The 25,956-nt window shown below is 42.0% G+C and overlaps 2 protein-coding genes across 2 annotated transcripts in view; both read right to left on the reverse strand.

Annotated features, from left to right (window-relative positions):
• Positions 1 to 1,898: 1,898 nt before the first annotated feature.
• On the reverse strand, positions 1,899 to 22,058 carry LOC106538674 (uncharacterized). Its single transcript, XM_087707992.1, is given in 10 exon segments — positions 1,899 to 3,106; positions 4,059 to 4,185; positions 4,671 to 4,730; positions 4,835 to 4,948; positions 7,904 to 8,310; positions 14,757 to 14,767; positions 15,656 to 16,565; positions 17,538 to 17,664; positions 18,313 to 18,426; positions 21,526 to 22,058. Coding segments are annotated over 10 exon segments (3,432 nt in total). The 5' UTR covers positions 21,880 to 22,058.
• A 224-nt stretch (positions 22,059 to 22,282) lies between these two features.
• Positions 22,283 to 25,956, reverse strand: part of LOC148047217 (uncharacterized) — a 7,781-nt gene continuing 4,107 nt past the window's right edge. Inside the window, exon 5 of the mRNA XM_087711252.1 lies at positions 22,283 to 25,433. Within this exon, the coding sequence (XP_087567378.1) occupies positions 24,097 to 25,433 (1,337 nt within the window). The 3' untranslated portion in view covers positions 22,283 to 24,096. The remainder of the gene's footprint in view (positions 25,434 to 25,956) is intronic.

The following is a 25,956-nucleotide window of genomic DNA, read 5'->3' on the forward strand; positions in this document are numbered from 1 at the left end:
TTGGAAAAGATGGTGAGATGGTGATGGGCAAAAGGCAGGAAACTGAAGGGCTTAGTTCTGATTTTTCATCTCTGTTGCCACAGCACAAATGCAGGTCAAAACAAGCAACGGAAAACCTGGCTGCTCTGAATGAAGTCAAATATTTGGAACCAGAAGTTCTTCTGAAGTCCCTTCCATGGATTTATGCCGTTTCTTCTGTTCGAATAATTTTATGAGAATTATGGTGGTTCCCAAGTAGTTTTTCCACACTCCCTGCTTTACATGATTTCTCCCCTATATGGATCCTCTAATAGTAATTCAGATAAGACATTCTACTAGAGGCTTTTCCACTTTATCCATTTAGAAGTATTGCTCCCTACATGGATCCATTCATGATGAATAAGATGTTCTTTGCCAGTAAAATTATTTTAATACTCTATGCATTAGATTTACCAATTTTGGATTGTTTCGTGAATAAATAACTTGTGATTGTTAAACCATTTTCACACTACATGCATATATATAGTCTCTGCTCCGCGTGAATCCTTTTATGAGAATTAAGTTGTTCTTTCTGAGCAAAGCTGGTTTCACACTCCATGCATTCACATGGATTATCCCCACTTTGAATTCCTTCATGAGTAAATGTAAATGCCTGAGTTTTGATTCTGTTGGGGATATTACTTGGAATCCTGACAGTCTCCGGCTGGAAAAGGGGGTTGGACTAGAAGACCTCCAAGTTCCCTTCCAGCCCTATTCTATTGAAATTGCTGGAGCTTTCTCCACTCTACATGCATTTATATTCTCTCTCTTCTGTGTTGGTCCTTTTATAAGAATTAAGTTGTCCTGTTTGAGCAAAGCTTTTCCCACACTCTCTGCATTTATATGGTCTCTGCCCTGTGTGGATTCTCTCATGAAAATTAAGTTGTCCTTTTTGAGCAAAGCTCTTTCCATATTCTGTACATTGAAATGGTTTCTCCCCTGTATGGATTTTCTAATGACTAATAAGACCACTTTTCCAAGTAAACACTTTTCCACAGTGTATACATTTTTATGGTCTCTCCGTGTGCATCTTTTGGTGGGAAGTATGTTGCTATTTGTTAATAAAGCTCTTTCTGCACTCTATGCATTTATATGGTTTCTCTCCTATGTAGATCTTTTTATGAGAATTAAGTTTATCTTTCCAAGTGAAGCCTCGGAGCTGCGGGGTTCCGTGAGGAGGCCGCTAGGGCCGCTGCTTCCCACCCACCCACCCCCCCGACGGACTCCTCGCAGCTGCTGCTCCATGCCTGAAGGACCACTGTTCCTCCTGCGCCCCCCCCCAGCCGCCTTTCGGTTTCCAGCTTCAGCACAGCCCTGATGGCTGGAAACTCCCTCTGGGGCTGCCTTTGGTCACCGTGGACCCTCCCCCACCCCTTTCCCAGTTTCAAAAGAGAAGGGGGGGGGACTCCACTCCATCAGGGCTTTTGTGCTTCAGCGGAGCAATTGAAAACCATTCCGGCCAAAACGTCTGGCACTCAGCTGGCCTCTCAGGCTCGCTCGCTCTCAACCAGAGTGCTGCTTCCTAGAGAGCCAAAACACTATAAATCCTGCCCCATCCTTTAGGGCTCTTGGCTATAGCGTCTATACCAGTGATGGGTTTCTGCCGGTTGGCACCGTTTTGGGCGAAGCAGTTCATGAATTTCAGCAACCTCTGAGAGGAGGTTCGACCGGTGGACCCGGAAGTACCTTCTGGAACACCTGCCCCGGCCGTGTTGCTCGCTCCCCCACCCATTAGCATTAAACTAGGCTAGCCCAGCCTCCCGCTTTACAATGAATTGTAAATGCCTGTTTTATTCTGTTGCAGATGTTACTTGGAAATATGAAAGTCTCCTGCTGGAGCAGGGTATTAGACATGAAGACCTCCAAGATCCCTTCTAACCCTATTCTATTCTGTTGAAATTGTTGCAGTTTTCTCCACACTACATGCATTTATATGGTCTCTCTTCTGTGTGGGTCCTTTTATGAGAATTAAGTTGTCCTGTCCGAGCAAAGCTTTTTCCACATTCTGTACATTGAAATGGTTTTTCCCCTGTGTGGATTCTTTCATGACAAGTAAGACTATTTTTGTGAGTAAATGCTTTTCCACACTGTATGCATTTATATGGTCTCTCCCCAGTGTGGATCCTCTTATGACTATTAAGTCCTGAGTTCTGACAAAAGCTTTTTCCACACTCCATGCATTTGTATGGTCTGTCCCCAGTGTGGATTCCGCTATGAGATTTAAGCTGTCCTTTCTGAGCAAAGCTCTTTCCACATTCTGTACATTGAAATGGTTTTTCCCCTGTGTGGATTCTTTCATGATTAATGAGATAATATTTCCGAGTAAATGTTTTTCCACACTGTATGCATTTATATGGTTTTTCCGCTTCATGCATCCTTAGGTGGAAAGCAAGGTGCCATTTGTCAATAAAGCTCTTTTCACACTCCATGCATTTATATGGTCGGTCCTCTGTGTCAATCCTTTGATGGCAATTAATATCACTACTTTCAGTGAATCTCTTCCCCAATTCCATGCATTTATATGGTCTGTCCCCAGTGTGGATTCTGTTATGAGATTTAAGCTGTACTTTCTGAGCAAAGTTCTTTCCACATTCTGTACATTGAAATGGTTTTTCCCCTGTGTGGATTCTTTCATGACAAGTAAGATTATTTTTGCCAGCAAATGCTTTTCCACACTGTATGCATTTATATGGTCTCTCCCCAGTGTGGATCCTCTTATGACAATTAAGGTCTGAGTTCTGACAAAAGCTTTTTCCACACTCCATGCATTTATATGGTTTTTCCGCTTCGTGCATCCTTAGGTGGAAAGTAAGGTGCCATTTGTCAATAAACCTCTTTTCACACACCATGCATTTATAGGGTCTGTCCTCTCTGTCAATCCTTTGATGGCAATTAATATCACTACTCTCACTTAAGCTCTTTCCAAACTCCATGCAGCTATATGTTTTGTCATTTGAGGGGATCTTCTGATGGTCCGTCAGATTACGACTTGTACAGAATTCACTTTGGCTCTTTGAAGACACTGCATATTGTGGTTTAAATAACCTCCGCTGCTTCTCATTCTCATTCTCCAGCCCATCACCACCACCTGTTTGGGGGGGGGGGGGAAAGCAGGAATTCTCATTAGAATTTAAAATGATGGCGGGGGGGGGGGTTCTCCCAGTCAGAAATATGCCCATCTGATAACAGCATTGGTAACAACAAATTGTCAAACTAGGAGATGCTGGCTTGAAAATGTTTTGTAGGACACTCTTAATGATATCCAAAAGATTTGTCAGCACTGACCCATATGAAGGCTTTACACTGTTGTTAGGTCAATCTGCTCAGGCATTTGCATCTAAGGCCTTTCACAATGGTATGGTGGACATTTCTGAAAAGGCCCTTGTTTTTTGTAAAAGAGTGGCTGTGAGGACAACCTTGGACAAAATTACTATGCAGTGGCTCGGCAGGTTTATAATCCAGGGCCCCTGGCAGTTAAAGGGAGGCTAAGGGAAGTGTATGAGACTTTTGCACATGTGGGTGTCCACTGGATATTAGCCACATACTATACATTGTGAGTGGGATGCAGTGGCTCAGTGGCTAAGACGCTGACCTTGTCAATCAGAAAGGTCTGCACTTTGAATCCCTAGTGCCGTGTAACGGAGTGAACTCCCGTTACTTGTCCCAGCTTCTTCCAACCTAGCAGTTCGAAAGCATGTAAAATGACAGTAGAAAAATAGGGACAACCTTGATTGGAAGGTAGCAGTATTCCATGAGCCTTTGGCGTTCATGACCACGGAGACAACTTTGGACAACGCTGGCTCTTCGGTTTTGAAACGGAGATGAGCACCGCTACAGTTGGGAACAACTAGCACCTATGTGGGAGGGGAACCTTTACCTTATGCATTGTGATTCTGATTTTCCTGAGATTAGGAAAGATTTTACAGGTGGTAGTCATTAGCGTTCTCACCACCGTATGCAACTGAGTTCATGTATCTTCTGTCTTTAGTTCCCACATAAAACAACTAATCAATAGAACCCAGAGCAAAGAGGATCCTTACCCAGAGCAGCCATATTCATAGTAACCTCCAGCATGACTTCCCTGCAGAAGGCCTTCTGGCTAGAATCCAGCAGTGCCCACTCCTCCTCTGTGAAGTCCACAGCCACCACCTCAAAGGGATCAGAGCCCTAGAAACAAAAAAAATATCTTCCCCATTTAACAGTCCTCTCTTATGTTTTCTTTCTTAATTCCAAAAGAAAAGAGAGCTTTGTAAGAAACCAAATGGACATTTTCTTCTAGCAAATGAACACACACACTTAAGGGTGGGAAGCCCCCCTCCACCTCCTCCATGCTGCTTTTTTAAAGGCACAAAATATGGGTTAGATGCATCCAAGTTGCAGAATGGCACTGCTTGGGGATCACCAACACCACCCCTCCTCCCCTGGCCTGGCAGAATTCGCCAAAAAGATTTTGTGCAGGGAATCCTCTGGGCTTATCTCTCTGGCGCAATAAAACACTCATTTGTTAGAAAACATGACATACCTATTAGGGATTTTTTATCTGCCCTATTTCAAAATGTTGCACATGATCCTGAAGATATCTTTTGAAACATATTAAGGAAGATTAAACTGTTCCAACACATTTCAAGAGTACAAGACTTTTGTGAATTGACCTTCGTTTGCATTCCTAGGATCATCTTCAAGGTTGAATTAGTAAGGCTCACTGGGTCATTCTGTGGGGACAGCAGGATTGAAATTCACAGAGACTTGGCCTTTGGTTTAGAAAAAAGCTCATGAATGAAGGTGTTTAAACTTCTCAGAAGAAACTTACACTTACCTGGCAAGGTAGTCCCAGTTGGATCCTCCTGAAAAGAAGCTCTTCAGAATCATTGGATGGATCTCCTCTTTCCTGGAGCTCTGCTGAGATCTCCTGAATGAATGGCTCCTGCAACTTAAAAAAAAGGCTTGATTTATGATCTACTTTGAAATGACTTCCAACATACCATGATAGTTCACTTAAGGTTTTGTTCTCCACATGTATTTTTCCAATTCAAATAAAAATGAGAGGATTTGAGAACTCCTACTCTGTGGGTTGCTGTTATTACAGGATAATTGGCTGCCACTTTTATGAGTTGCTTCCTTTTTATTTCCTATTTTCCTTCAGAACAGGAGCTGCTTATTTATCTTCTCATTACTTGACAATAACGGCTTTTCATTCTTTGTGAATGTATTTATGTCTATTCTATGCGTGAGGAGACCACCGACCTAAAAGACCAGAAAGAGATCTTGGAATGTACATAAGGGTGCCTTTGAGGGTAAATCACATGCCCTGGAACACTGAGACTCATTAAAAGATATGTGGATACTTCATTCTTTCTAACAAATTCCCAATCAGGCTTAACGTTGAGTGATAAATATTTTAAGGTGATTTTTTATTTATAGAAAAGCAGAACTAGGGAGAGTCTCTGTTGCGATGAAGTGCAACCTTTCAGCAGATTTTATCAATAAATCACTTTTGCAAAATGAAGGATATCCAACTGTAATGAATGATATACTCTTCATATCAAAGGAAAGGGACATGAAGAGTGCAATAATATTTTTAGGTGGACTAAAAGAATGACAGGACACAAATTGGGAATAGAAGAGAGGTTGTATTCAGCAGGTTCTGATCAGTTCTGGAGAACCAGTAGTAGAAATTTTGAATAGTTCAGAGAACTGGTAATTCCACCTCTAATTGGCTCCGCCCCAATCTATTATCTGCCTCCCAAGTCCAGCTGATTGGGAGGAAATGGGTATTTCGCAGTAACCTTACCCTGGAGTGAGGTGGGAATTGAGATTTGGCAGTAACCTTCCCCTGCCACACCCACCAAGCCATGCCATGCCCACAGAACGAGGAGTAAAAAAAATTGAATTCCACCAATGGAATAGATAAAATAGAATTAATAATAGTAAGGAAAATCATGATAGGAAATTCAATAACACAAAACTGTCAGCAGACCAACCATTCCCTGAACCATAATGTAAACACTAATTTTTTGACATGTTAATATCAGGAAGAATCCTGAGAAAGCTCAGTTTAATAGCTTATCAAAACAGTCCAGGAAAACAATGATGTATACTTGCATTAGTCCTTTTACCTTGCTCTAATATTGTTTCAAATGTTAATGTCCATATGCATTTAATCTGAAAAATAGGTTTGTTCAAGGTTCTCTCCTATCATCAGGTAGGGAGCCCCATGATCATGGTAGTGGAATATGAATAAAGTATACTTTGTTGTTTTTCTCTGTAAGCTTTGTTTTTTCTTCAGGGACCATTTTTTTCAAACTCTATCATACGTATAATCGAAAGTCTGCTTAGAACTATCTATAGTGGAATGTCTACAGTGGGGTATCACAAAGATCTATCTTAGTCTCAGTACTCTTCAATATCTTCATAAATGATTTAGATGAGGGAATAGAAGGGGAACTCATCAAATCTTGTAGAAAACATTAAGCTGGCAGGAACAGCCAACTCCCCAGAAGATAAGCTCAGGATACAAAATGATCTTATCAGACTTGAACAATGGGCCCCATTCCAGAAAATGAAATGTAATGCAGAGAGAATCAAGGTTTCTACACTTAGGCAGGAAAAACCATAGGTACAAGTACAGATTAGGCAAAACTTGGCTAGTGGAGGATCACTTAAATTTGACCTGGCAGCAGCAGTATGTATGTATGTGTTTGTGTGTGTGTATGTATGTATGTATGTATGTATGTATGTATGTATGTATGTATGTATGTATATATATATAGGCTCGGGATCTGCATCTCTACTAATTAGAATGAAACTAAGCAATGTAAAAATGCATAACTATATTCAAACTGATTTTGTAAAGTATTTTACTTAACATTATTGCTTTTTAGGATGATAGTATGGACTAGATTCAAAAACCTTGAGGACGGGGGGGGGGGGAGGAAGTTTTCTGTGTTTTTGTCTCATAACATCAAACATAGATTTTGAAATATGCAACCTAAGTACTACTTGGTTCACCAAAACCCAATTTTCATCTCTTATTTCATACTCTTTTACTATCCTCTGTTCATTTTTTGTATTAATTTGCAACTGTTCTAAATACCTGTATGAAAATAATTCTCATTTTCTGCTTCTTCTTAAAAATATTATCTAAGAGAAGAAATATAAGTTTCTATGGAGACTCTAAGTAGCCCAGGTCATGGTTGTCCCAAAGGTACTTTTTCAATAGGCAACTGGAGTTTTTTGGTTTTTCTTTGAAGACATTTCACTTCTCCTCCAAGAAGCTTCTTGGAGGAGAAGTGAAATGTCTTCAAAGAAAAACCAGTTGTGCCTTGAAAAAGTTGGGACAAATAAGTCTCCAACATTGCCTTGGTTAACAGATCCTGTTCATGAGAAAGGGAATTCATTTAAGACATTGCATTCACATTCAGTTCAATGCTAATGGTACTGATCAACATTTCTAAAGGGACTAGAGAACTTGAATGATTCATTTGTTTTTGTGGGTGTGGGTCAGTGGGATTTTGGGCAATAGCTATTACTGGATAGATGAGTCCTCTTGGATTCAGTCTGAGCCCCTGGCTTGGGAGGAAACAGTTATCAGCACTTCCAGTTAGACAAGAAGCGGGACAAAGAATATTAGCTCTATCTATTAAGACCACATTAATAAAATCTTGTTTGTTCTCTCACTGTACTCACTGGAATACTAGGAAGGGTTGAGATATTTTTTGCATTATGGCTGTCCAGTCCATAACAAAGTATGTGGGAAAATAGATAACGTCCCACAGTTAGTCGCACATACTAATATATCATCCTAAGACCTGCTGATGTTTTCCTCTTGCTTTTATCTGTAAGGAAGAGAAAGAAAAAGCGTAGAAGAGGATGAAAACTCCCTCACCTGCCGCCCCTTTCCGGGCTCCGGGGCGGCTGCGGGGCCGAGGAGGCAGCCTTCGGCCAGGGCCACCGCCTGGGCGCAGTTCTCCGCCCCGCACTCCCTCAGCCAGCCCGCCAACTCCGGGGGCAGCAGGGCCAGCAGCTGCTCCAGCACCACCAGGTCCAGCATCTCGGCTTTGCTGCTCCGCTCGGGCCGCAGCCACCCCCGGCACAGCCGGTGCAGGCGGCTGCAAAGCGCCCGCGGCCCCTCGGCCTTCCGGAAGCCGTAGCTGCGGAAGCGCCAGCGCTCAGACTCCCAGCTGAGGGGGCCCTCGGAGGGGCCGCTCCCCGCCTGAAGGAGACACCCCCGGGCCTCCATTCGGTCTCCGGCTTCAGCGCAGCCCGAACGGCTGAAATCCCCTCCGATGCCGCCTTAGCTCACAGCGGACCTTCCCCCCCACTCACTCGCCCCGCCCCTTTCCCGGTTTCAGAGGGGGGGGCTCCGCTCCTTCAGGCCTTCTGAGGCAAATCCTTCCCGCCAAAAATTCCCGCGCTCCCCAGGCCTCTCAGACGGTGGGTCAAAGACTACTGCATTCTAGAGTGGCGAAACCCTGTAAAGAACCCTCTTTTACTGTTCTTAGATAGAGCGTCTCGTAAGGCAGCTACTGCCTCTCCTGTCCTGTGTGCTCTACATCCCGGGCTTCTCTTCTGCGCATGCCCTGTTCCATGCTGAGGATTAAAGGGCGCTCTGCTGTTGGGGAAACGTTTGGTCCAGTGTGGCAGGGGATGCGAAGGTAAAGTGCTATAGGTGGCAGAGAATGATGGGTGTGGTGGAGCTTGAGCTGGGCTGCAATGAGCCAAGCGGCTTTGGAGGAAACCTGATTGGATTGCTGCTTCTGGCCAACTGGGATTTCTTCTCCTCTTAGAATTGTCTTAAATGTGGATGTGCTCCTGGGACAGTTAGAATAAACAGAGACGTGGGAGGGGCTCAAATGTGACGGGAAGCCATACTGAAACTACATTTCTTATTAAATAAATATGTAAGCAATAAATACGGTGGAGATACTTTTACACCAATTTGTCATCTCTGTTGTCTGTATTTCTGCGTTTAAACTCAAGGAAGGAATCCCCCTTTTTCTACACATACAATCTGTACTATATCTTTTGTTTTATTACAGTTCTGTCGAAGTCTTGACCTTTTCTTCTTGATTTTAGATGGCTGGCTGGATTCTTATACAGTTGATCTGGTCTCAAGGGGTTGCACTACTTAAAAAAAAAAGCAAATTTACCTCCTGGAATGGGTTTGTTCCCCTTAGCAGAGTTAAAATAAGGGCTCAGTATTGCTGAACATAATCACTGGATCAGATAATCAAAAAGGAATACACAGAAAGAGACTGTAGAATTACAGGTCATAATAGTTTAGTTATAAGATTCCCAACTATAAGAATATAAGGAGTTTGTTACTCAAATACATTGGGAAGCTTAAGTGAAGGAAAAAATGCCTTGGGGACTGCTCCACAGAGGTTGTCTTTCTGGGGCTTTTCTCACTCCTTTTCCTTTTGGTCAGAAGATAACCAAGGAAAATGAGAAGATTTCTTTAGCTAAATCTTAAGAGGAAAGAAAAGGAGTACTATTTTGTGGGAATAGAACACTGCAGATTGAAAGGCTTTCTAAATTTGAGAAATGCGTGTGGATTCTGCCTATAGTGTTTTTTAGGTAAATTAAACTGGTGGCACAATGGTTTGAATGTAGTGCAGACTACTGCTGCTGCCAGCCAGCTGCCTGTAATTTGGCAGTTCAAACCTCACCAGGCTCAAGATTGAATAGCACTCCTTGGTGAGCCCCCTCCTCCGGCCTGGAATAACTCCAAAGCATCTGAACGCAGGACGAGAAGCAATGCATAGAAACTAATCAAGGAGAGAAACAACTTAAGGAGAAATTTCCTGATACTTAGAACAATTAATCAGTAGAACAACTTGCCTCCAGAAATTGTGAATGCTACAAGAAGTTTTTAAGAAGAGATTGGATAACCATTTCTCTGAAATGGTGTAGGGTTTCCTACCTGAGCAGGGGCTTGGACTAGAAGACCTCAAATGTCCCTTCTAAATAGTAAATCTAATTCTAATTCACCAAAATGATTTTGTGCAGAGGAATCCCGTGGCCTTATCTCCCTGGTTCAGCAAAATACAAATTTCTTAGAAAATATGACATACCTGGAATTTTTCCCGTAGGCTACTTCAAAATTTTATAAATGTCCCTGGTTATATCAAGTCAGTTGACCAACAGTCTTACCATTAAAACTTGTCAACTTCGATTTGAGGGTTTTTCCTAAGGGAAATGTGTCTATCCTGCAATTTATTTTAAATGGATATATTAGCCTATTTGTACAGTTTTGCTTCATGGCTTTAACTGCTTTTCCAAAGTATTTTGAAAAATATTAGCAAGAACTAAACTGTTCCTACATATATATTACGTTTCCTAATACAAGACTCCTGTGATTTTTCTTGTTTGCATTCCCAGAACAATGTTGAAGGTTGAATGAGTGAGGCTCAGTGGGTCACTCTATGGGGACACCAGGCTCAAATTCACACAGACTCAGCATTTGGTTTTCAAAGCAGCTCATGAACAGGAGTTTAAACTTTTTACAAGAAACTTTCATTTACCTGGCATGGTGGCCCTAGTTAGATACGCCTGAAAAGCTCTTCAGAATCATTGGATGGATTTCCTCTTCCATGGAGCTCTGCTGAGATCTCCATGAATGGGTCCTGCAACTGAAAGAATAGCCTGATTTATGATCCAATCTCAAATGACTGTAACCATGTTAGTTTGCTTGCCTTACTTTTTTCTCCCCCAATTGTACTTTTCCAATTCAAATAAAAACAAGAGAACTTGAGAACCCCTCATTGTGGGTGGCTGTTATTTCTTCATAATAACCTGTCACGTTTATGAAATACTTCATTGCTTATTTATTTCCTCTTTTCCTTCTGATAAGATGCTTCTTTATCTCCTCTCCTTTATTTGATGGTTGTAGCCTTTCCTTTTAATGAATGTACTAATGCCTGTGCTATCTTGTCCTTTTTCCTTTAGATTTGGGGGCCTTTGTCAATCCCCACTTCCTTTTGGAGAGGCTTCACAGTGTGTCTTGCAATAGCAATAGCAATAGCAATAGCAGTAGACTTATATACCGCTTCATAGGGCTTTCAGCCCTCTCTAAGCGGTTTACAGAGAGTCAGCATATTGCCCCCAACAATCTGGGTCCTCATTTTACCCACCTCGGAAGGATGGAAGGCTGAGTCAACCCTGAGCCGGTGAGATTTGAACCGCTGACCTGCTGATCTAGCAGTAGCCTGCAGTGCTGCATTTAACCACTGCGCCACCTTGGCTCTTGCAGTGAGACCACCAAGCTTGATGTTCAGGGGAAGACCTTGGAATGTACACCAAGATGTTTTCGAAGTTAAAATGCACATATGTAACATTCTCATTAAAAGCAATTTAGAAACTTCATTTATTCTAACCTCAAATTCCCAATTAGCTTTACCTTATAGTGATAAATGTTTTAAGATAATTTTGAACATATAGAAAAGCAAGAATAGGGAGAATCTCTGTTACAATGGAGTGTAACCTTTCAGCAGATTTGCTCAATAAATCACTTTTGCAAAATGATTCTGAAGGATATCCAACTTTAATGAATGATATACTCTCCATATCAAAGCAAAGGGACATGCAGACTGGAATAATATCCGAAGGTGGAGAAAGAATGACAAATTGAGAATAGATCAAACTAAAATTAGTATTTATTTATTTATTTATTATTAATTAGACTTATATACCGCTTCATAGGGCTTTCAGCCCTCTAAGCGGTTTACAAATTTTTTTAGCAAATTGAGTCAGCAACTTGCCCCCACAGTCCAGGTCCTCATTTCACCCACCTCGGAAGGATGGAAGGCTGAGTCGACCTTGAGCCGGTGAGATTTGAACCGCTGAACTGCAGATCACAGTCAGCTAAAGTGGCCTGCAGTACTGCACCCTAACCACTGCGCCACTTCGGCTCATTAACAGCTCAGCTTGGCTCAGTAACAGTAATTAAAATTATGACAGGAACTTCAATAACTCAAAACTGCCCACAGGCAGACCATTCCCTAAACTGCTTTTTACAATAATATTCTGTGACATGATTGATAAAAACTGACAGGTCACAATTTGATGTTCTTAGGTAATAAATGAGAAACATAGGGGAATTAGGGCAGCAAATTGTGGAGATGTGCCTAAAATGTAAAGAAATGTCAATCTGTTGCTTTTCCTCACTACTGTGAAGAAGGCATATTAAAGCCAAAATATTCCATTGTGTTTATTAAGTGTAGCATTATGCAGTATGTACTGTAGACAAGCCCTCCCCCCCGTCTTTTGGGCACCAGGGACCATTTTGTGGAGTGAGGTCCTAATACCTGCACTGGCCCTATACCAGAGGAAGCTCACATAATCAGATATATTTGGCTAGAATTAAATGACAGGAAAATATAATGTATAAACACTTTCATCTTTTATTTCATAATTTTGTATACTTCTCTGTTAATTCTTTGTACTAATTTGCAGCTGTGTGAAATATCTATGTAAAAATAATTGTTTCCTTCTTCTGGCCAAAAATATTATCTGGAAGAAAAATAACTTTCCAACATCCGCCTTGGTTAACAGGTCCTCCCTCTGAGGCTGCCTTCGGTCACAGCAGACACTCCCCGCCCCTTTCCCGGTTTCAAAGGAGGAGAAGGGGGGACTCCGCTCCCTCAGGGCTTTTGCGCTTCAGCAGAGCAACTGAAAACCGTTCCCGCCAAAACTTCTGGCACTCAGCTGGCCTCTCAGGCTCTCTCTCTCAACCAGAGAGTGCTGCTTCCTAGAGAGCCAAAACCCTATAAATCCTGCCCTGTCGTTTAGGACTCTTGGCTATAGCGTCTATACAGCTATAGCTTCCAAAATCCTCGACTTGCGACAGGTCCTAAAGTCCTCGAGCTATGACTGGCAGCCGGCAACAGCCTAGCTGCACCTGATTGGCTAAAGCGCGGCTGGCTGAGCGCGGGCTGCCAGAAGCACTCCCATTGGCTGCCCTGCTTGACAGCTTCTGTATAAAGGGACAATATTATCATGCCTTAATCCCATCACTCTGGAGCTGAAGGGCAGAACTCTTCCAGACTCCTGAAGGGTCTGGATTCACATGCTTCAGGAAAGAAATGAACAGGTAAAATCATTTAAACACACAATAACTGCAAGGATGAAACTTTTCTTGTAAATGAACTTAAAACATTTCCTGGGTTGTTACTTCAAGGTATAGGGAAGGAAGGAAGGAAGGAAAAAAAATATTTCTCTTTACTCTGTTTCTGTTCGCCAAACAAACACAAAGTAAAGACTCCCCTCCCCCTTCACTCAGTTTTCTGGGCCCAACCAACTGAGTGAAGGGAATTTCTGCCAGTTTACTCTTTGCTTTCATTGAACAATTTAAAATTGTTGTCTTTTGGATTGGAGACATCTTCGTTACAATTACCTTGAGGGTGCACAAAGACTTAGACACACATATACACAAGGACAAGGAGAAAATAGCAATAGCAATAGCAGTTAGACTTATATACCACTTCATAGGGCTTTCAGCCCTCTCTAAGCGGTTTACAGAGTCAGCATATCGCCCCCAACAACAATCCGGGTCCTCATTTTACCCACCTCGGAAGGATGGAAGGCTGAGTCAACCCTGAGCCGGTGAGATTAGAACAGCCGAACTGCAGAACTGCAGTCAGCTGAAGTAGCCTGCAGTGCTGCATTTAACCACTGCGCCACCTCGCAGAGGGGGGGGGGGAGAGAGAACTCTCAGGTTTACACATCCTAGTCATTCCCAGCACAAATCTCTTAAATTAGGGAAGGCACAATCTCAACAAACAAACCACGTGGTTGCAGAGAAGACAGAGAAAGAAACAAACAGACAAGAGAAAGAAAGAGACCCCAACATTTTCCCTTTTCCTTTAAGTACCTTTATGTAGCCAAATTAGTTTTCCTGTATTATCTTTCAGCAAAGCCCATTTCTCTACATATCTGTTTTGCTTTCCTTTTTTTTTTTTTTCATTCTGGCCAGGACAGGCATCTGCTTTTCGTCCCAGGCCCCCAACAGCTCCCCTAAGGGGGTTTCCGTGGCCGCCTGTGAGCTACCGCTTCCCATGATCCCGCTCAGATGTGGGGCTCACTTTCTCCTATCCGGGTGTGCTGCTTCATATTACCCGCTTCAAATTCGTGTCCTTAGAGGATCTTTTCACGCCCTTTTAAAGGGACTTTTTCTCGCCCTTCGCAGGGACTCGTTTCGCACCCTTCGGAGGGTCTTATCACGTTCCTCACCGCGGGAATCTTCTTTCGCGCCCTTACTCGCAGGGACTTTTCAACAGTTTTCAAGTCTTGGGGAGAGACTCGGGAGGACCAGCCACACAGCTACCCAGGAGAGGGATGGGTTTTCTACAGAATGAGACAACTTTCTTCAAAGTACCCAATATGAAATTTATCCATGTGTTTGTATGACAATACTCCTGTATGGGTTATCCCATCAATAGTCACGCCACAGCTCTACTTTCAGCTCTTTCTATATTTGGGTGCTTATACTTTTTCTCCTGCATGGATGTTTGAGGATGCAAAGCTACAATTGCTGTCTGTGCTTTGGAAAAACAGTTGCAGCCAGGACACCCCTCTTCCCCATGAGAAATCTGAGATGGCCTCATGCCTTCACTCACTCAGTTTACTTCCAAGGAGCCACGCTGGGCATCCAGTTGCATGGCTAACTGAGCCCCAGCTGATGTTTCAACAATTTGTGAAAATCCAGAAGCAACCTCATCTCATCAAGGCCCTTAGTTTACAGAAACAAAGGCTATGAAAGAGCAAAGAGCTTGTGTAAGGGTGTAAGAGAAAAGGGCAAAAAGGTGGTGAAGTAGGAGGCCATATCTGGTGACTGACAAGCAATACAAGCAAGTAATACAAACAAGCAATCAACCGCCAGTACTACAAAGTATAGCAAGCATCATATTCTGATGGGACTCCTGCCTGGAGATTGACCTGGCAACTCAGTTTGGCAACACTGCTTAAAAGAAGGGCTTGGAAATTGGCCAAGAGAAATGCAGCAAATGCACTGAGGCAGTCCCTCAATGCAAGAATATTTGGAAGGAAGCAAAGGTTGTGTAACACTTTAAATATTCAAAGTTTTTATTCCAGTTAAGGACTAAATATTAAAGATGTATTTGTGTTGCAATATCAGCTTGCAAGGTTCAGAAGGGTAGAGTTAAGAGCAATAACCTCTTGTGGGGGGAAGGCATGTGACACAATGAAGTACACTGTACAGATTTGCTAATGTTGTGTTGTGACCACTCCTTGGGAATCAGAGAATCCGCACAGGATCATGAATAACATTCCAGATCAAACAAAGAACTTTGCATGTTCTAGGCAATCTTACTTCTCATTTCTGGATTCTTTGATGATTGGCTAATTACATAGATTTATATGGTTTCTTCTATGGGCATAATTTATGAGATTTATGTTATCCTTTCCAAGCAAGGCTCTTTCCACACTCCATGCATTCATATGGATTATCCCCACTTCCTTCATGAGTAAATGTATTGTAAATGCCTGTTTTTATTCTGTTGGGGATGTTACTTGGAACCATGACAATCTCCTGCTGGAGCAGGGTATTAGACTTGAAGACCTCCAAGATTCCTTCTAGCCCTATTCTATTCTATTGAAATTGTTGGAGCTTTCTCTACACTACATGCATTTATATGGTCTCTGCCCTGTGTGGATTCTCTCATGAGAATTCAGTTGTCCTTTGTGAGCATAGTTCTTTCCACATGTTATACACTGATATGGTTTCTCCCCTGTATGGATTCTTTCATGATGAGTAAGCTGTCCTTTCCAAGCAAAGCTCTTTCCACATTCTGTACATTGAAATGGTTTTTCCCCTGTGTGAATTCTTTCATGAATAATAAGCCTACTTTTGTGAGTAAACGTTTTTCCACACTGTATGCATTTATATGGTCTTTCCGCTTCGTGCATCCTTAGGTGGAAAGTAAGGTGCCATTTGTCAATAAAGCTCTTTCCACACTCCATGCATTTATATGGTTTGTCCTCTATGTCAATCCTTTGATGGCAATTAATGTCACTATTTTCAGTGAATCTCTTTCCAAACTCCATGCATTTATATGGTCTGTCCCCAGTGTGGATTTTGTTATGAGATTTAAGCTGTCCTTTCCGAGCAAAGCTCTTTCCACATTCTGTACATTGAAATGGTTTTTCCCCTGTGTGGATTCTTTCATGATTAATAAGATCACCTTTCTGAGCAAATGCTTTTCCACACTCCATGCATTTATATGGTCTTTCCGCTTCGTGCATCCTTAGGTGGAAAGTAAGGTGCCATTTGTCAATAAAGCTCTTTTCACACTCCATGCATTTATATGGTCTGTCCTCTGTGTCAATCCTTTGCTGGCAATTAATATCACTACTCTCACTGAATATCTTTCCAAACTCCATGCAACTATATGTTTTGTCATTTGAGGGGATCTTCTGATGGTGCGTCAGATTACGACTTGTACGGAATTCACTTTGGCTCTTTGAAGACACTGCATATTGTGGTTTAAATAACCTCCGCTGCTTCTCATTCTCCAGCCCATTACCACCACCTGTTTTGGGGGAAAAAGGCAGAAATTCTCATTAGAATTTAAAAAGACAGCTGGGTGGGGAGGTGTATCTCCCAGTGAGAAATATGCCCATCTGACATCAGCATTGGTAACAACAAATTGTCAAACCAGGAGATGTTGGGTTGAAAATGTTATGTAGGACACTCTTAATGATATCCAAGAGTTTTGTCAGCATTGACCCATTGAAGGCTTTACAATGTTGTTCGGTCAATCTGCTCAAGCATTTGCATCTAAGGCCTTTCACAATGGTATGGTGGACATTTCTGAAAAGGCCCTTGTTTTTTGTAAAAGCGTGGCTGTGAGGACAACTTTGGACAAAATTACTATGTAGTGGCTCGGCTGGTTTATAATCCAGAGCCCCTGGCAGTTAAAAGGAAGCAAAGGGAAGTGTATGAGACTTTTGCACATGTGGGTGTCCACTGGATATTAGCCACATACTATACACTGTGAGTGGGACGCAGTGGCTCAGTGGCGAAGACGCTGAGCTTGTCAATCAGAAAAGTCGGCACTTTGAATCCCTAGTGCCGTGTAAGGGAGTGAACTCCCGTAATTTGTCCCAGCTTCTGTCAACCTAGCAGTTCGAAAGCATGTAAAAATGGCAGTAGAAAAATAGGGACCACTTTGATGGGAAGGTAACAGTGTTCTATGAGCCTTTGCCGTTTAGTCATACCGGCCTCATGACCATGGAGACGTATTCGGACAGTGCTGGCTCTTCGGTTTTTAAACGGAGATGAGCACCGCTACAGTTGAGAACAACTAGCACATATGTGCGAGGGGAACCTTTACCTTCTACATTGTGATTCTGATTTTCCTGAGAATAGGAAAGATTTAACAGGTGGTAGTCATTAGAGTTCTCACCACTATATGCAACCAAGTGCATGTATCTTCTCTCTTTAATTCCCACTTAAAACACGTTTCCTAATCAACAGAACCCAGAGCAAAGAGAATCCTTACCCAAAGCAGCCATATTCATATTAACCTCCAGCATGACTTCCCTGCAGAGGGCCTTCTGGCTAGAATCCAGCAGTGCCCACTCCTCCTCTGTGAAGTCCACAGCCGCCACCTCAAAGGGATCAGAGCCCTAGAAACAAAAAAATATATCTTCCTCATGTGACAGTTCTCTCTTGTTTTCTTTCTTAATTCCAAAAGAGAAAAAAGAGCTTTGCAAGAGATCAAATGGACATTTTCTTCTAGCAAATAAACACACACACTTAAGGGTGGGAAGCCCCCCTCCACCACCTCCATGCTGCTTTTTTAAAGGCACAAAATATGGGTTAGATGCATCCAAGTTGCAGAATGGCACTGCTTGGGGACCCCATCCATCCTCCCCTGCCCTGGCAGAATTCCCCAAAAAGATTTTGTGCAGGGAATCCTCTGGGCTTATCTCTCTGGCCCAGTAAAACACTCTTTTGTTAGAAAACATGACATACCTATTAGGAATTTTTTATCTGCCCTATTTCAAAATGTTCCACATGACCCTGAAAATATCAAGTCTTTTGAAACATATTAAGGAAGATTAAACTGTTCCAACACATTTCAAGAGTACAAGACTTTTATGAATTGACTTTTGTTTGCATTCCTAGGATCATCTTCAAGGTTGAATTAGTAAGGCTCATGTGGTCATTCTGTGGGTACAGCAGGATTGAAATTCACAGAGACTCGGCCTTTGCTTTACAAAGAAGCTCATGAATGAAGGTGTTTAAACTTCACAGAAGAAACTTACACCTACCTGGCAAGGTAGTCCCAGTTGGATCCTCCTGAAAAGAAGCTCTTCAGAATCATTGGATGGATGTCCTCTTCCCTGGAGCTCTGCTGAGATCTCCTCAATTAATGGCTCCTGCAACTTAAAAAAAAGGCCTGATTTATGATCTACTTTGAAATGAGTTCGAACTAACCATGTTAGTTTGCTTACGTTTTTGTCCTCCACATGTATTTTTCCAATTCAAATAAAAATGAGAGAATTTGAGAATTCCTACTCTATGGGGGTTTCTGTTATTTCTGGATAATTGCCTGGCACGTTTGTGAGTTGCTTCCTTTTTATTTCCTATTTTTCTTCAGAACAGGAGCTGCTTATTTATCTTCTCCTTATTACTTGACAATAACGGCCTTCCCATCTTTGTGAATGTATTTATGTCTATTCTATCTTTGAGGAGACCACCGACTTGAAAGTTCAGAAGGAGATCTTGGAATGTACATCAGGGTGCCTTTGAGGGTAAAACACATACCCTGAAACACTGAGACTCATTAAAAGATATTTGGATACTTCATTCTTTCTAACAAATTTCCAATCAGGTTTAACGTTGAGTGATAAATGTTTTAAGGTGATTTTGAATATATAGAAAAGCAGAACTAGGGAGAATCTCTGTTGCGATGAAGTGCAACCTTTCAGCAGATTTGATCAATAAATCACTTTTGCAAAATGATTCCGAAGGATATCCAACTGTAATGAATGATATACTCTCCATATCAAAGCAAAGGGACATGCAGAGTGCAATAATATCCTTAGGTGGACTAAAAGAATGACAAGACACAAATTGGGAATAGATGAGAGGTTGTATTCAGCAGGTTCTGATCAGTTCTGGAGAACCAGTAGTGGAAATTTTGAGTAGTTCAGAGAACTGGTAATTCCACCTCTAACTGGCTCTACTCTAATCTATTATCTTCCTCCCGAGTCCCAGCTGATTGGGAGGAAATGGGGATTTCGCAGTAACCTTACCCTGGAGTGAGGTGGGAATTGAGATTTGGCATTAACCTTCCCCTGCCACACCCACCAAGCCATGCCATGCCCACAGAACGAGGAGTAAAAAAAATTGAATCCCACCAATGGAATAGATAAAATAGAATAACATTAATGAAAATCATGATAGGAACTTCAATAACCAAAAACTGTCAGCAGACCAACCATTCCCTAAACCATAATGTTAACACTGATTTTTTGACATGTTAATATCAGGAAGAATCCTGAGAAAGCTCAATTTAATAGCTTATCAAAACAGTCCAGGAAAACAATGATGTATACTTGCATTAGTCCTTTTACCTTGCCCAAATATTGTTTCAAATGTTAATGTCCATATGTATTTAATCTGAAAAAATAGATTTCTTCAGGGCTCTCTCCTATCATCAGGTAGGGAGTCCCATGATCATGGTAGTGGAATATGAATAAAGTATACTTTGTTGTTTTTCTCTGTAAGCTTTGTTTTTTCTTCAGGGACCATTTTTTTCAAACTCTATCGTACGTATAATCAAAAGTCTGCTTAGAACTATCTATAGTGGAATGTCTACAGTGGGGTATCACAAAGATCCATCTTAGGCTCAGTATTCTTCAATATCTTCATAAATGATTTAGATGAGGGAATAGAAGGGGAACTCAACAAATCTGTAGAAAACATTAAGCTGGCAGGAATAGCCAACTCCCCAGAAGATAGGCTCAGGATACAAAATGATCTTGTCAGACTTGAACAATGGGCCCCATTCCAGAAAATGAAATTTAGTGCAGAGAGAAGAAAGGTTTTACACTTAGGCAGGAAAAACCATAGGTACAAGTACAGATTAGGCAAAACCTGGCTCAAAAACAGTTACTGTCAGAGGGACTGTAGAGTCCTAGTGGAGGATCACTTAAATTTGACCTGGCAGTTTGCGGCCATGTATATATATGGTTTTCTGCCTGAACAAGGGGGTTAGACAAAAAGACCCTCAAGTCCCTTACAGCTCTATATTGATTGAAGAATCCAGGAAATACTTGTGTTAAGTATCTAATAATCATACAATCTTCCCGCTTACATCAGTTGGGAAAAGCATATAGGCTCGGGATCTGCATCTCTACTAATTATACTGAAACTTAGCAATGTAAAAATGCATAACTATATTCAAACTGATTTTGTAAAGTATTTTACTGAACACTACTGCTTTTTAGGATGATAGTATGGACTAGATTCAAAAACCTTGAGGACGGGGGTGGAGAGGAAGTTTTCTGTGTTATTGCCTCATAACATCAAACGTAGATTTTGAAATATGCAACCTAAGTACTATTTGGTTCACGGAAACGCAATTTTCATCTCTTATTTCATAATCTTTTACTATCCTTGGTTCATTCTTTGTATTAATTTGCAACTGTTTTAAAATACCTGTGTGAAAATAATTCTCATTTTCTGCTTCTTCTTACAAATATTATCTAAGAGAAGAAATATAAGTTTCTATGGAGACTCTAAGTAATCTTGTCCCAAAGGTACTTTTTCAATAGGCAACTGGAGTTTTTTGGTTTCTCTTTGAAGACTTTTCACTTCTCCTCCAAGAAGCTTCTTGGAGGAGAAGTGAAAAGTCTTCAAAGAAAAACCAGTTGTGTCTTGAAAAAGTTGGGACAAATATGTCTGCAACATCGCTTTGGTTAACAGGTCCTGTTCATGAGAAAGGGAATTCATTTAAGACATTACATTCACATTCAGTTCAATGCTAATGGTACTGATCAAAATTTCTAAAGGGACTAGAGAACTTGGATGATTCATTTGTTTTTGTGGGTGTAGGTGAGTGGGATTTTGGGCAATAGCTATTACTGGATAGAGGAGCCCTCTTGGATTCAGTCTGAGCCCCTGGCATGGGAGGAAACAGTTATCAGCACTTCCAGGTAGACAAGAAGCAGGACAAAGAATATTAGCTCTATCTATTAAGACCACATTAATAAAATCTTGTTTGTTCTCTCACTGTACTCACTGGAATACTAGGAAGGGTTTTTATGACACCCCCCCTCTACCCCCACGTGAGAATTGAGATATTTTTTGCATTATGGCTGTCCAGTCCATAACAAAGTATGTGGGAAAATAGATAACGTCCCACAGTTAGTCGCACATACTAATACATCATCCTAAGACCTGCTGATGTTTTCCTCTTGCTTTTATCTGTAAGGAAGAGAAAGAAAAAGCGTAGAAGAGGATGAAAACTCCCTCACCTGCCGCCCCTTTCCGGGCTCCGGGGCGGCTGCGGGGCCGAGGAGGCAGCCTTCGGCCAGGGCCACGGCCTGGGCGCAGTTCTCCGCCCCGCACTCCCTCAGCCAGCCCGCCAACTCCGGGGGCAGCAGGGCCAGCAGCTGCTCCAGCACCACCAGGTCCAGCATCTCGGCTTTGCTGCTCCGCTCGGGCCGCAGCCACCCCCGGCACAGCCGGTGCAGGCGGCTGCAAAGCGCCCGCGGCCCCTCGGCCTTCCGGAAGCCGCAGCTGCGGAAGCGCCAGCGCTCAGCCTCCCAGCTGAGGGGGCCCTCGGAGAGGCCGCTCCCCGCCTGAAGGGGACACCCCCGGGCCTCCATTCGGTCTCCGGCTTCAGCGCAGCCCGAACGGCTGAAATCCCCTCCGATGCCGCCTTAGCTCACAGCGGACCTTCCCCCCCACTCACTCGCCCCGCCCCTTTCCCGGTTTCAGAGTGGGGGGGGCTCCGCTCCTTCAGGCCTTCTGAGGCAAATCCTTCCCGCCAAAAATTCCCGCGTTCCCCAGGCCTCTCAGACGGTGGGTCAAAGACTACTGCATCCTAGAGTGGATTCTTATAGAGTTGATCTGGTCTCAAGGGGTTGCACTACTTTAAAAAAAGCAAATTTACCTCCTGGAATGGGTTTGTTCCCCTTAGCTGACTTGAAATAAGGGCTCAGTATTGCTGAACATAATCACTGGATCAGATAATCAAAAAGGAATACACAGAAAGAGACTGTAGAATTACAGGTCATAAGAGTTTATTTATAAGGTTCCCAACTATAAGAATATAAGCAGTTTGTTACTCAAATACATTGGGAAGCTTAAGTGAAGGAAAAATGCCTTGGGGACTGCTACATAGAGGTTGTCTTTCTTGGGCTGATCTCACTCCTTTTCCTTTTGGTCAGAAGATAACCAAGGAAAATGAGAAGATTTCTTTAGCTAAATCTTGAGAGGAAAGAAAAGGAGTACTATTTTGTGGCAATAGAACACTGCAGATTGAAAGGCTTTCTAAATTTGAGAAATGTGTGTGGATTTTGATTCATAGTGTTCTTTAGGTAAATTAAACTGGTGGCGCAGTGGTTAGAATGTAGTGCAGACTACTGCTGCTGCCTGCCAGCTGCCTGTAATTTAGTAGTTCAAACCTCACCAGGCTCAAGATTGACTCAACATTCCATCCTTCCAAGGCCAATAAAATGAGGATGCAGATCATTGGCGGCAATATCCTGACTCTGTAAACCACTTAGAGCGGATTGTAAAGCACTATGAAGCTGTATATAAGTCTAAGTGCTATTGCTAAATTAACGGGAAAGTCAAGGAAGCCGTCAATCCTCAGTTTGGAAAAGATGGTGAGATGGTGATGGGCAAAAGGCAGGAAACTGAAGGGCTTAGTTCTGATTTTTCATCTGTTGCCACAGCACAAATGCAGGTCAAAACAAGCAACGGAAAACCTGGCTGCTCTGAATGAATTCAAATATTTGGAACCAGAAGTTCTTCTGAAGCCCCTTCCATGGATTTATGCGGTTTCTTCTGTTGGCATAATTTTATGAGAATTATTGTGGTTCCCAAGTAAAGTTTTTCCACACTCCCTGCTTTACATGATTTCTTCCCTGTATGGATCCTCTAATAGTAATTCAGATAAGACATTCTACTAGAGGCTTTTCCACTTTGTCCATTTAGAAGTATTACTCCCTACATGGATCCATTCATGATGAATAAGATGTTCTTTGCCAGTACAATTATTTCCATGCTCCATCCATTAGATTTACCATTTTGGATTGTTTCGTGAATAAATAACTTGTGATTGTTAAACCATTTTCACACTACATGCATATATATAGTCTCTGTTCCGGGTGAATCCTTTCATGAGAATTAAGTTGTTTTTTCTGAGCAAAGCTCGTTTCACACTCCATGCATTCATATGGATTATCCCCACTTTGAATTCCTTTATGAGTAAATGTAAATGCCTGAGTTTTGATTCTGTTGGGGATGTTACTTGGAATTCTGACAGTCTTCTGCTGGAGCAGGAGGTTGGACTAGAAGACCCCCAAGTTCCTTCCAGCCCTATTCTATTGAAATTGCTGGAGCTTTCTCCACTCTACATGCATTTATATTGTCTCTCTTCTGGGTCGGTCCTTTTATAAGAATTAAGTTGTACTGTCCGAGCAAAGCTTTCCCCACACTCTGTGTATTTATATGGTCTCTGGCCTGTGTGGATTTTCTCATGAAAATTAAGTTGTCCTTTTTGAGCAAAGCTCTTCCACATTCTGTACATTGAAATGGTTTCTCCCCTGCATGGATTCTCTCATGACTAATAAGACCACTTTTCTGAGTAAACACTTTTCCACAATGTATACATTTATATGGTCTCTCCCCTGTATGCATCCTTTGGTAGGAAGTAAGTTGCCATTTGTTAATAAAGCTCTTTCTGCTCTATTCTGTTGGGGATATTACTTGGAACCATGACAGTCTCCTGCAGAAGCAGGCATTAGACATGACGACCTCCAAGATTCCTTCTAACCCTATTCTATTCTATTGAAATTGTAGGAGCTTTCTCCACACTACATGCATTTATATGGTCTCTCTTTTGTGTGGGTCCTTTTGTGAGAATTAAGTTGTCCTGTCCAAGCAAAGCTTTTTCCACATTCTGTACATTGAAATGGTTTTTCCCCCGTGTGGATTCTTTCATGACAAGTAAGACTATTTTTGTGAGTAAATGCTTTTCCACACTGTATGCATTTATATGGTCTCTCCCCAGTGTGGATCCTCCTATGACTATTAAGTTCTGAGTTCTGACAAAAGCTTTTTCCACACTCCATGCATTTATATGGTCTCTCCCCAGTGTGGATCCTCTTATGACGATTAAGTTCCGAGTTCTGAGTAAATGCTTTTCCACACTCCATGCATTTATATGGTCTTTCCGCTTCGTGCATCCTTAGGTGGAAGGTAAAGTGCCATTTGTCAATAAAGCTCTTTTCACACTCCATGCATTTATATGGTCTGTCCTGTGTGTCAATCCTTTGATGGCAATTAATATCACTACTTTCAGTGAATCTCTTTCCAAACTCCATGCATTTATATGGTCTGTCCTGTGTGTGCATTCTGCTATGAGATTTAAGCTGTACTTTCTGAGCAAAGCTCTTTCCACATTCTGTACATTGAAATGGTTTTTCCCCTGTGTGGATTCTTTCATGAGAAGTAAGACTAGTTTTGGAAGTAAATGCTTTTCCACACTGTATGCATTTATATGGTCTCTCCCCTGTGTGGATTCTTTCATGATTAATAAGACCACCTTTCTGAGCAAATGCTTTTCCACACTGTATGCATTTATATGGTCTCTCCCCTGTGTGGATTCTTTCATGACAAATAAGACGACCTTTCTTAGCAAATGCTATTCCACACTGTATGCATTTATATGGTCTTTCCGCTTTGTGCATCCTTAGATGGAAAGTAAGGTGCCATTTGTCAATAAAGCTCTTTTCACACTCCATGCATTTATATGGTCTGTCCTGTGTGTCAATCCTTTGATGGCAATTAATATCATTACTTTCAGTGAATCTCTTTCCAAACTCCATGCGTTTATATGGTCTGTCCCCAGTGTGGGTCCTTTCATGACAAATAAGATCTCTGTTCCAATGAAAACTTTTTCCACCCTCCACGCATTTATATGGTCTGTCCTCTGTGTCAATCCTTTGATGGCAATTAATATCACTGCTCTCAGTGAATCTCTTTCCAAATTCCATGCAGCTATATGTTTTGTCATTTGAGGGGATCTTCTGATGGTGCATCAGATTACAACTTGTACGGAATTCACTTTGGCTCTTTGAAGACACTGCATATTGTGGTTTAAATAACCTCCACTGCTTCTCATTCTCATTCTCCAGCCCATCACCACCACCTGTTTGGGGGGAAAAAAGGCAGAAATTCTCATTAGAATTTAAAAAATGATGGCTGGGGGGGGGGTATCTCCCAATCAGAAATATGCCCATCTGACATGAGCATTGGTAACAACAAATTATCAAACTAGGAGATGTTGGGTTGAAAATGTTATGTAGGACACTCTTAATGTTTTCGAAGAGTTTTGTCAGCACTGACCCATATGAAGGCTTTACACTGTTGTTAGGTCAATCTGCTCAGGCATTTGCATCTAAGGCTTTTCACAATGGTATGGTGGACATTTCTGAAAAGGCCCTTGTTGTTTTGTAGAAGAATGGCTGTGAGGACAACCTTGGACAAAATTACTATGTAGTGGCTCGGCTGGTTTATAATCCAGGGCCCCTGGCAGTTAAAGGGAAGCAAAAGGAAGTGTATGAGACTTTTGCTCATGTGGGCGTCCACTGGATATTAGCCACATACTAAACATTGTGAGTGGGACTCAGTGGCTCAGTGGCTAAGACGCTGAGCTTGTCAATCAGAAAGGT

Source organism: Thamnophis sirtalis, unplaced genomic scaffold (assembly GCF_051295495.1).
Source record: "Thamnophis sirtalis isolate CommonGarterSnake01/CBP01778 unplaced genomic scaffold, rThaSir2_p1.2 scaffold_3, whole genome shotgun sequence".
Taxonomy (NCBI): domain Eukaryota; kingdom Metazoa; phylum Chordata; class Lepidosauria; order Squamata; family Natricidae; genus Thamnophis; species Thamnophis sirtalis.